At 36.8% G+C, this 12,806-nt stretch overlaps 1 protein-coding gene across 10 annotated transcripts in view; it reads right to left on the minus strand.

Annotated features, from left to right (window-relative positions):
• FSIP2 (fibrous sheath interacting protein 2) overlaps window positions 1-12,806 on the minus strand; it is a 203,027-nt gene that overhangs the window by 29,724 nt on the left and 160,497 nt on the right. For all 10 annotated transcript variants that reach the window (XR_012123651.1, XR_012123650.1, XR_012123653.1 and 7 more), the window contains 4 exons: window positions 7,983-8,144; window positions 7,229-7,318; window positions 3,363-3,483; window positions 915-1,001 (listed from right to left, as the gene is read on the minus strand). Coding sequence is in view for 6 of the 10 variants with exons in the window: in XM_073218546.1 (XP_073074647.1) it covers window positions 915-1,001; window positions 3,363-3,483; window positions 7,229-7,318; window positions 7,983-8,144 (460 nt within the window). In the remaining 4 variants the exon portion in view is untranslated. The remainder of the gene's footprint in view (window positions 1-914; window positions 1,002-3,362; window positions 3,484-7,228; window positions 7,319-7,982; window positions 8,145-12,806) is intronic.

Raw genomic sequence — 12,806 nt, forward strand, 5'->3', positions numbered from 1 at the left:
TCAGTAAGACTAGTTTGTGTTGCATGAAATACTAATTTTAGAGGATCACTGTGCACAAGATAACTTCATTAGACTCTGAAAATTTACTTTTATTGCCTACATTTAGTAGCTATTGGGCTGGTAGTGCCATAATTGTGTGTTGTAATAACTGTTTGATGTGTGGAACCCATAAAGTTTAGAGTTGAATTAACTCAATCTCAGTGTTCCTGAGAGTAGAAGAGAGAATTAGCTAAGACAACCCTGTCTCTCCCCAGGTTTCTGAGGCTTGATGAAACTAATCAGATTACATACTCAGGGAGGAAAGATTTTGGACTGCTTTTTCTTTATGTTTTAACTGATAAAAGGAGAAAAGAATTTTATTTATATACATTGACTTTTCTCCAGAAAATTAATAGTGGGAAGGAATTCATATTATTAAATTTTGAACAGTCTTATACTTTTAATAGTGTATTATTTGGAGGATTTTTATGCTGGTATTTGGGTTCCTGGTCTAATCCAGCAAGCTCTAATAGACAATATGAAATAACATAGCATAAGATAAAAAAAAGAAAGTGATTTTTCAGTGGGGTTAGTGGTGGCTTTGGAGTTAATGTATTTAAGTTCTGACCCACTTCAGGGCTTTGTAAAATCATCTTAAGCATTATAAAAATTATTTTGCAAATTTATTAGGTTTCATATATTGTTCATTTAACAGCAGTAGACCCTCATTTAGTTTTTCTAAAATGAGATAGTACTAAATCAGTAGCTAGAAATCAAATTCTGAAAGCAGTAGAGGTTGCATCATTGTTCATAAGCATCACTCCAAATCAGTCATTTGGCAACAGGATTTATCTGCACTTAAGCAAAAGAGGCCGTCCAAACTCAGTCTCTCCCCAAATTACTACTTAGTATTTCTTGTCACAATATTTAATTACCATTTACTCCTTTATTTGCTCTCTGGTCACCAACAGCAGAAGCTACCTTTACATCATCAAAAGTCTTCTTTTCCTTCTTCCGGGAAGCTTAAAGAAATGTAATAAAACATTTATTTGTAATTGTGATGACAGAATTAGACTATCTTTTATGACAAAAACAGATTTTTCATGCCCAAGAGGAAGTGAGCCATATGCTAATTCACACGGAGGATTGTAGGGAGGTACTGAAGATGGAGAGGAGTGAAATAGGAGGAAAGAAAATTACTCTTGAAATACTATCCTTTCGATTTAACTTATATACTCAGAGGGACAGAATTTTCTTTGGAGGAACAGAATTTTCTTCCTGAAGAGAGAAAAGTTCATACCCAGCTCAACTGTAACATGCCATTTCCTCTGTATGGGGATACACAGCTACTGGCTGGAGATCCACTAGCTCACAGTGACTACTGCAATTCTTGGATGTGCCTCAGACGGGTACAAGCAACCACATACACAATCCCTTTTTTGTAACAGAGGTAATCACAGTTCTTGTTTCTAACCATCTAGGGGGGCAGTGGGTCCTCACAGCATGTATGCTCAATGGGCTTTCATGAGAGAGATAAAATGTGAGTCATCTGTTTCCCCACTGCAGCAGATTCATTTAACATTCCCTCTCTCTCTCTCTCTGTCTCTCTCTGTTCCTCTGAAGTCATCTATAGAGTTATAATTAAATTTCATCTGTTGCCTTGATAATATAAACTAATTTATATCCCTACTCTGAAAGAGGTGATTTGTGGTAACAAATGTTTAAAATGTCTACTTGAAACTCTTTTTCTATCAAATGATGATCAGTTGAAGATGCAGGGATGTATATACTTACTAAAGTGATTTCTGGAGAATGAAACTGCTGCCATTACCTCAATGAGCTGAATAGACTGAATTAGTCAATTTGGCAAACAATTATTTTATATATCTATGCATGTGCACACACACACACACTCACACAGTACAAGGTACTCTGTGAAATATAAAGGTGGGAGTTACATATTATGGGTGATTAAGAGAGTGGGAAGTATTCCATAAGTATGTTAGTAAGGATACAAAGTACTATTAGGGATTCAAAGAAGAGGGATCTTTCTATTAGGGTTATTGAAAGACTAGGGAATGGTATTTACAGTAGAGTTTAAAGATTTGTGGGATTTGGATAAATGAACAGTGAGCACATCATTCCAGGATGAGTAAATTGGATGAAGAGAGGCAAAGAAATGTTAAAGGTAACTTGTGCTTTAGAAATGGTCAGTAGTCTAATTTGATTGGACAATGAAGTAAATTGAGTGCTCACTACGAGCTAGAACTTTTGGGCTCTTTAGGAATTATTTAGGAGTATTATCTTTGTTTTCAGATGGTAAAACTGTGCTTCAAAAAGTTAAGTGATTTGTCAAAGCTATTCATATTGCTAAAAAACGGTAAAGCAGGACTTGGACTTCAGCTATGCACATCACCACTAGATGATGTCTTCTTCAAAGAGAAAGTACAATGTGAAGCTAAAGTTAGGTTTGACTTGGACTGTACATGGTGATGAATGGTTGCCTAAGAAGTCTGAGCTTCATTTAAGAGGTAATGAGGATCTTTAAGCTTTGAGGCCAGGAGAAAAGACCATCAGAGCAGAGTTTTAAGTTTAATTAGGTAGTAGTATAAAAAAAGGGAAGGGTTTGAAGTAGGTAAAAATAAGAGCCAGTGAAGACTAGTTAGTAATCTATTGGAGTGACATAGGGAGAATGTCACCTAGAACAGGACTGCCAGAACAGATAAAAGATTGGTGGGATGCTTTGATGATCCCACCATGGAAGTTCTTTACTGGTACTACACAGTCACAGATACTTAAGACAAATCTACAGTTTTGCATTCTGGCAATGAAATTTTAATTAATATCATTAATTAATTTACTTTAATCCCACTATATCTTGCAGGGTTACAAATTAAAGGAAGCTGGTAGAGACTGGGAATAAAGTCATGACTTGTTCCTCGTTTAAACTCTTTTCTTTTTCTCTTTCCCTCCTTCTCTACTGCCTCCCTTCCATTTTTCCTGTGCTTTTTTTCTAGTACTGTCTATTTTTTCTTTCTGGCAGTATAGTAGAATACCATGTTAGTATATAATAGCAATTATATTACACACAAGTTTTTAAAGTTTCAGAAGCAAAAAATACATTATTTTTAATATAGGGAACTTAGAACTGTGTACTGTAGCTTGTGTACTGACCCAATTGATAAGATTTTAGGCTGTTTTAATTTTTTATATATATCTACTTTTCAACTTCAACTGTAATAGGGAAATGCCCAGAAGTGTGCCTGACACAAGGCAGGCAGCAACTGTTTGAAACAGACTTTTGCAAAAGGATTTTTTTACACGAATAAGTAGGTAAGTACTTTCTACGTGGCTACATGAACTCTTAATGTTCTCACACTTACAATGTGTTCCATCTTGTCCTCTGTAAACAAATGTATTTTTTTTAATCTCTTTTCTTTTAAATACATTTTCTTGTATTTTTGGTAAATGAGAAGCCATTTCTTTCTCTGGAAGGGCTTGATTCTAAAATATTTTAAAAAATAGATTGGTTAATATCAACTTGCCTTTTAGAAATGCAAAACATTATTTAAAAAATGTGACAGTATACTGGAAATTAATAGTAATTCTTGTCTTGTGACTCATAAGATTATGTTGAGAATAAATTTGGGAGGATAGTAAGGGGTAAATTTCCACCTGTGGACAAACATGAAAAATATATTTACACTCAGATGTATTTAATCTCACTGTACATTAGAGAACTAGTCCAGTTTCAGATCTAATAGGGTCTTAATCCATAGCTACCCTGGTAAGTTTAAGCAATTTCTAAATCATCTTCAATTGAAGGATTCCTGAGTGACTTAACTAGAAGTCACTCAAGCCTACCATAAGTAAACTCAATACATGAAATATGACTTCCTTTGGTGAATCTACAGCCTAATACTGACTGTGGATTACTAGAAAGGAGATAACTTCACAAAGAAAGAACCTCAGAGGCCCTCAGAGGGTTCCCTGAAGTATTCAGCAAGAAAATGGATCAGTACATGTCTGTGAGGAAAACTACACAAGGCCACAGAAGGGACCATCCTATCCTAAAGGACTGGTGCAGCTGTCACCTACATACCATCCTATTCTGACTAGCCACTGTGGAAAAATATCATAAGTCACAGGGTATTTTGACAAAATACAACCGATACAGTACAAAATATCGGTCTTGCCTCAGTAGCGGGGAGTAACTTATGTAAATATCATAAAAATATTTATTATAAAAAAGTAAAAGAAAATATACACATGGCTGTGGCTCTAACAAATCTTAAAAAAGCAAGACCTATTACAAACTGTTTCCAAATAATCTACATTCAAAAAAAAGAAAACTTAAAGAATATGAAAATATTTAGTGCCCACAAACTAAAATTCATGACATCTGGCATCCAATCAAAGAGTGCCAAACATACTAAGAAAATATGAGCCATAAAATGAGCAAATCAATCAAAATTGACCCAGAAATGAAACACATTAGAATTAAAGATTAAAACATAACTGTATTCTATATATTTATAAGGTGAAAAAGAGACATGGATCATATAAAAGTTACCAAAATCAATTGTTTTAAAGGTGTGAGATGAGAAATGCAGTGTAGTACATTAATACCAATGTATTAATGGTAGAGTAGACATTACAGGAGATTAATGTGTATTCAAAAAAGAAGCTATTCAAATGGGAAGACTAGGAGAAAAAAACTACAAAATGAAAATATCATTTTGTGTGGGACATCAAGCAGCTTAATATGTCTCTAGGGAGGAGAGAGGGGACAAAATAAATATTTCATAGTAATATTCACTATCACTGCTTCTATTTTACATTAAATTGGAGGTTCTCGTCAGTGCAATCAGGCAAGAAAAAGAAAAAGGCATCTATATTCGAAGAGAAGAAATAAAACTATATTCATAGACAACATGATCATTTATGTAGAATTTCAATTGGCATCTAGAAATAAACTAAAAATGATTTTATCAATGCAAGATAAAAGAAAATATGTTTTTCTATATATTAACATCAAATAATCAGAATTTGAGATTAAAAATACAAATTATAATAGCATAAAAATTATGAAATACCTAGCGATGTGTAAGACCTGTACACTGCACCCTACATAATGCTGGTAAGAAAAATAAAGGAAATCTAAATAAACAGAGAGGGAAATTTGGTTCATGAGTTGGAAGACTCAACATTATCAAGAAATCACATGTGTCCAAGATGACTAATAGAGTCAACACAATTCCAATCAAAGTCTCAGCAAATTTCTTGGTAGAAAATGACAAGCTGATTCTAAAATTTATATGGAAATATAAATGGCTTAGATTGGTCAAAACAACATCAAACTAAAAGAAAAACTTGGAAGGCTAGCACCGATTTAAAGAATTAAAGGTACAATAATCAAAAGAGTATAATAGACAAATAAGTCAAAGAGCAGAAAAAAGTCCAAAATTAGTGATACAATTGATTTTTGACAAAGATGCAAAGGCAAAATCTTTTAATGATTTCGAGAACTCTAAGCATACAGTTTGCAGAAAATTATATATAATGTCAAATCTAAAAAAGATTAAAATATTAAGAAACACAAAAATGAACTGAAAATGCCACATACTAAACCATGATTCAAAAAAGATAATTCAGAGTAACTCTACTGAAAATATCAATAATTCAAATAGCTCTCCCATTAACATGGTTCAAGCAGCCTCTGGTGTTACCATGCCTACCATCAGTGGTCATGTCTAGTGGGCACTCCCACTGCCAGAATTGGTTTCATTGCACTAGTTACCACTAAATAATGGGCTAGAACTCCTTGAACTGTAATTGGCATCAGGCAAAAACTAAAGGGAACCTGGGCATTTTTTTGGTCTCTAAAAACAATAATATTTTCAGAGATTTCTGGAAGTAAAAGAAAGGCCAACTTGGAGGGATTGTCTACTGAAAAAAAAGTTGTGTAATATTGAGCATTAGAACATAATAATTATAGTAAAGTGGAATAAGCTAATCTTGCCATATGAACAGTGAGTCCCTGACAATACTAAAAGATACCTGTTAACCCAAAGTAGAATAAAAAATTATCATACATATTTCAATTTCTAGTATTTGAAACATTTCTGTAAACCTGCTTAACCAGGCTATGTAAATCTTACACTTACATCTAGGTGTGTCAACAATAAACTACTTGTTTTGCAAGCATTTTCTATCAAAAAAAAGTATTTATTATATATAAATAAGTTTTTCATTTCCCAGAAGTATAACTGTTGTTTGATATGCCCTTTTATATTTAGTTTAGTAAAATTCCTGTACTTTGTTAATAGTCAATTGTGTTTAACTGCACTTTAATCTAATCTGAATCAATTTCAGACATGAACAACTGACCCGAAATAAAGATTTCTCTCTCTTATAATAAAAGATAAATATTTCATCTTATTTTGCTACCCATTCAGAAGAAATTAAAGGAAAACATGGAAGAAATGTTTTGGAAAGATGGAGGAAAAACTCTAGGCACAGAAAAGGGAAATGGGGGAAAATAGAGAATACTTAAACATCATTCTCATTTCTATCCAACTCTCTTAACTTTAGAACACCAATTTGTAAAAGTACATATACATACATTTGACATTTTTATCCAACTCTGTAAACTCTAAAATCTGAATTCACTCATGCACATGAGTATGCATGTGCATACACACACACAAAAACACACACACTCTCATACACAGTCTCACACAACCTGAGTCAAACAACTGAAAGGCTACATCCATTCACTCTGCACCAAATCATTCCACTTCATCTTGAAGAACATTTTTTACTGGTGATAAACACAGCTGCATGTGTGGGTACGCATACACACAGTGTGTATGTTCTTTCAGTCACTGTAGGACATTGTAACTACCCATACTGTTTCTGTTGCTCAAGCTGGTTTGGCTTCCAGCTTACGAATCTTGCTACCACAATAGACTATTCCTATTGGCATCAGCTCAGGCAGAAGAGACATATGTGAGTAGCAATTTAATTCATCAACCATGCTAGCAACCATTAGCATATTAATCACTTTCCCTTTCTTGGCCCAATAGAGCAACCTCAAAATATTATTTATCCCTGCTCTAAATTTTCATTTGGAAAAGTTAGTTTGTCAAAACTAAAGGTAAAAATATTATAAGAAAGTACTTGGCATACAAACAAACCTTTCTTTCAAACCCTATGTAAAGAAATCAGATTTAAGTGTTTAACTTACCTGTTCTTTTATACAGTTTTTTTCAAAATCTAATTTTAAGCTTCTCAAATATTCTCTATATTTATTAAACTCTTTCAAGGAACATACAACCTAAAACAACAAAAAATATATATATAAATACACATATTTAAAAATCCTAACAATTACTTTCCAGAGTAATAATAGTAATAGCATACCATTTTGGTGACATTTGGGTATCAAGAACATAAATTGCTAAAAATTTTTTAAGTGATATCTCTCTGCAATTGTTAATCAATAGGCAATCTTTATCCAAACAACATTATTAATAATACTTGTGTCACAAAAAGGAATTTAGTACACCCAACTGGAGTTACAAAAATACCAATATAATAGTAATGTTCAAACCCAATAAGAATATAGTCTGTGAGGATTCTACCAAGCTGATTTTGCTAGGTTCCCATTCTATCTCAATTTTTCAAGAAGTGTAGGGGACATAATCCTTGACAAGCATATGACATCAGAGACAGAAAGAGGCCTATGATATAGTTGGGAAAATTAACTTGACATCCTCGAATTATTTGGCCACCATCTTTTGACATTACAAAGAAAAAAGGTGAAGGGGAAAAGTTTAATTTAGAAACTGTTTATCTGATTTCCCTTGACCCATGTACCAAGCAATTAATGGAATTTCCCATTAACCATTTCTCCTGACCAAGCTAAAGGTGATATCCCTTCTATACCCAGAAATATATGGAGGCTTTAAATGATTAAAGAGAGGTAATCTTCAACCCACTTCATTATTGTTGGTGATGTATCCACCTTTCTTTAACCTTCCCAGGATATCCTTGCGTTGATGGTATGCTCTTAAATGTGGATCATGGAGACTATTATACTGATTTTCCAAAATTCGACAATAAGGATCCGTCAGATTAAAACCGTAAGAAGGTTGAAAGAGCTGCAAACACAAATTTTGAAATATTGTAAATGTAAAATTAGTTATGTAATTATTGTTATAAATGTAAAAACAGAATTTCACTTTTAAATATCAACCCATTGAAATGACTATACTGTTCACTGAAACTAAAGCACGCAAGAAGAATTTGAAGGAAAAACAAGCAACAGAAAAATTTGGATTAATGAACACTAATTGTTTATCCCTACCTCTTTTCCCACTGACCAGAACTAGTCTAAAAGTCCACCCTCACTCAATGAATTCCTCCTCTAAACTCCATCAGTCAGTCCCTGGCCCTGAGACAGAGAAGAAAGGAGGAAAGGAAAAGAAACGGAATAGGAAAAAGTTTGCTTTAATGTAAAAGCTAATGTTAAGATTCATCTTTTTCCTCTTCCCTCTTCCAGGTCAAACTGTTATATTCAGTGGATAAAAGGATAATATTAATTATGATTATTTTATCTCAGTAATCTGAAAAAGGAAGAAAAATGGAAAAGTCTTTCACCAGGATTCACTGAAGCAATTTCAACAAAAATTAGAAGTAAAACTCAAGATGCTAAAGGTAGTGGATTAAAGAGTTATTTTTACTTGGGGTCTTAGCTGATGCAAGAAACCCAGTGTTCTCTGACTGCCACAGTCAGGAAAAATTTCAAGGCCTTTATTATAAAGTTCAATATATTGAAGAGCCAATTATAAAGGATACTGATAAGGACTGAGGTTTCTCCATATGTGTATGAACCAAATACAACCTTATATAATAGCCATTAAAATATAAAAGGTGGAAAATTTAAGCTACAGTCATGTTTCTATATCTATTACTTTAGGGGGAAAAGCTGAGTTACTTAATTTCATTTGTGACTTAAAACATTACCAAAGTGAACAAAAGGGATTTTTGTTTGTTTTGTATTTGGTGTGAGTTCTTAGTCCATTTTTTAAATTGCAGCATGGCAATGGAAGAACCTCTGAAAGGGAACAAGTGCAGGGTGGAAGTAAATATGGAAGTCCTGATAATTGCCTTTGCATTCCTTCTTTTTGCTTACCTTGCAGTTTTTTTTTAATACAAAAATAAGTTTTGGTCTGAAGTAGTATCAAAGCAGGAATTGGCTCAAGTGAAGGGCAATTAGAATGTTTACGGGATGTAGCAAACCTGAGAACAGCTGCCCTGTTTGCAGGCATCCTATTCCACTTATAAAGACCCCACCCATTGTGCACCAATCCAGACCTGTGTGCAGGTACCAATTTGTTACCTCTGTATTTAGTCTGGCAGTTGTACCTCAGTGAGATTCTTAACATTAAGGAGACTGGCTGGGTACGACTGTAAAAAGAACTCCCTAAAGGTAGGTTAAAGGATGTCTCAGATGTGAACAAAAAGGCAGATTAAAGGAACCTGATAGGATGCTAGCTTTCATTTTCCATTTAAAATTTCCTTGGTAAGTTTCTGACCTCTTGCTTAACACCAGACTTTAATCCCCTCTAAGGGTCTAAATTATGAAGTGGAATTCCCCTAATTACCAATGCTTCCTTGAGAGGGTAAAGAAAGGAATCGCATAAGGTAATGTCTTGAATTTAGTGAGACCAGATAAGAAGCCTCTACCTTTCCTGTGAATGGAAATGCTCAACAATCAGTCAAGGAGTGGAGTGCTCTTTTAGATTCTGAATTTTAGCTGTTATGGCAGTATGTTTCTCAAGACCAAAACTGGGCTAATGCCTGTAAAGAAAGAGCATCTTTAAAACAAATCCATTCATTACAGCCAGGGAAACCCTTCTATTGTCAGTTAAAATAATTGGTTTCCCTTTAAAAAAAGTTTGGGGGGAATTAATTTAACAAAGAACATCTTTTAAAAAAATAGTTTACAAGAGAGGAGCCAAGATGGTGGCGTGAGTAGATCAGAGGAAATATCCTCCCAAAACCATATATGTTTTTGAAAATACAACAAATACAACTATTCCTAAAAGAGAGACCAAAAGATACAGTACAACAGCTAGGTTACATCTACATTTGTGAGACCCCAGCGCCTCACAAAGGGGTTAAGATACAAGCCATGGCCCGGCGGGACCCGAGAGCCCCTCACCCCAGCTCCAGGTGGGAGGAGAGGAGTCAGAGTGGGGAGGGAGAGGGAGCCCAGGACTCCTAAATACCCAGCCCTAGCCATCCGCACCGGGACTGCAGACACACAGGGAGTGGTGTGCTGGATACTAGGGAAACAGAACAGTAAAACCTGTGAGCGGGTCCCCACACCCAGCGGCCCAGGGACAAAAGAAAAGCGAGTGCTTTTTGAAAGTCTTAATGGGACAGGGACTCCACAGCTGGACAAAAGCATCCCGGAACACTGAGCCCAGCAGCTGGGAATCCCAGGGAACACCGGACGCCCTAACCCCCTGGGTGGCAGCACAGCTAAGAGGCCCCTCATGGCCATAAACAGCCTCCTGCCTGTTCCTCCTCTGGCACGGCCCCGTCATAGCGGAGCAGCGGCCTGAGGGTGGCCACGCCCACAGCACCCACAGAGCTTACTCCACGGCAGCCGGGCAAGAAACAGAGACCCTGCCGGCATGCAGCTACCCAGCACAAGCCCGTAGGGGCCGCCATTCTCCCAGGAGAGAAAGGCCACAAACTAGCAAGAAGAGACATTCTTCCAGCCGAAACACGTGCCAGCTCCCCACAACTACCTCTATCACCATGAAAAGGCAGAAGAATTTGATCCAGACCAAAATCAGAGAGACAACCGCTGAGAAGGAGCTTGGTGAGATAGACCTAACCAATCTTCCTGAAAGAGAATTCAAAATGAAGATGATAACCATGCTGATGGAGCTGCAGAGAAAAATGCAAGAGCTAACAGACAAAGTACGAAGGGAGACTAAGGAAATAAAATAATCCTGGGAAGGACTGACAAGCAGAATGGATGAGATGCAAGAGGCCATTAATGGAATAGAAACCAGACAACAGGAACACAAAGAAGCTGATACAGAGAGAGATAAAAGGATCTCCAGGAATGAAACAATATTAAGAGAACTGTGTGACCAATCAAAAAGGAAAAATATTCACAGTTACAGAGGTATAAGAAGAAGAAGAGAGAGAGAAAAAGGGACAGAAAGTGTATTTGAAGAAATAATTGCTGAAAGCTTCCCTAAACTGGGGGAGGAAATAGTCACTCAGACCAGGTAAGTACACCGAACTCCCAACAAAAGGGACCCAAGGAGAACAACACCAAGACACATAATAATTAAAATGGCAAAGATCAAGGACAAGTTCAGAGTTTTAAAGGCAGCTAGAGAGAAGAAAAAGGTCACCTAGAAAGGAAAACCCATCAGGCTAACATCAGACTTCTCAACAGAAATCTTACAGGCCAGAAGAAAATGGCATGATATATTTAATGCAATGAAAACAGAAGGGCCTTGAACCAAGAATACTGTATCCAGTACAATTATCATTTAAATATGGAGGGATTAAACAATTCCCAGACAAGCAAAAGTTGAGGGAATTTGCCTCCCACAAACCACCTCTACAGGGTATTTTAGAGGGACTGCTCTTGATGGGAGCACTCCTAAGGCTAAATAGATGTCACCAGAGAAAATAAAATCACAGCAAAGAAAGCAGACCAACCAAATACTAACTAACCAAAAACTAGCCAAAGGCAAAAAATAAAATCAAGTACCCACAAAAGCAGTCAAAGGAAAGACAAAAAAGCACACAATAAAACACCCAACATATAAAGAACAGAGGAGGAGGAATAAGGAGAGAAATAAAGAATTACAAGACACTATTTATAATAGCTCAATTAGCAAATTAAGTTAGACAGTAAGATATAAAAGAAGCTAACCTTGAACCTTTGGTAACCACGAATCTAAAGTCTGCAATGGCAATAAGTACATATCTTTCAATAATCACCCTAAATGTAAATGGACTGAATGCACCAATCAAAAGACACAGAGTAATAGAATGGATAAAAAAGAAATACCCGAGGCGGAGCCAGGATGGCGGCGTGAGTAGAGCAGTGGAAATCTCCTCCCAAAAACACATAGAGCTATGAAAATATATCAAAGAAAAATCTTCCTAAAATAGAGACCACAGGACACAGGACAACATCCAGACCACATCCACACCTGCAAGAACCCAGCGCCTTGCAAAGGGGGTAAGATACAAGCCCGGGCCCGGCGGGACCCGAGCGCCCCTCCCCCCGGCTCCCGGCAGGTGGAAAGAAACCGGAGCGGTTTTTTTTTGGCAAGTGCTTTTTGGAAGCCTTAAAGGGACGGTCCCCCGTTGCTAGGGAGGCAGGGTGGTGGGACCGGTGAGCAGGTGCCTGGGACCGGCGCCTGAGGACAAAGAATATCCCGCGTTTCTCCCTGCGGGACCGGCAGACAGATGCCTGAAACCGGCGCTTGAGGACGGAGGAAATAGCACGTTTTTCCCCTTTTTTTTTTCTCTTTTTGGCGAGCGCTTTTTGGAAGCTTTAAAGGGACAGGGACCCCGGTGCTAGGGAGGCAGGGTGGCGGGACTGGTGAGCGGGTGCCTGGGACCGGCGCCTGAGGACAAAGAATATCCCACGTTTTTCCCTGCGGGACCAGGGGGCGGGTGCCTGAGACCGGCACTTGAGGACAGAGGAAATCGCGTGTTTTTCCCCTTTTTTTTTTCTCTTTTTTGCGAGTGCTTTTTGGAAGCCTAAAAGGGAG

This window comes from Manis javanica, chromosome 12 (assembly GCF_040802235.1).
Source record: "Manis javanica isolate MJ-LG chromosome 12, MJ_LKY, whole genome shotgun sequence".
NCBI lineage: Eukaryota > Metazoa > Chordata > Mammalia > Pholidota > Manidae > Manis > Manis javanica.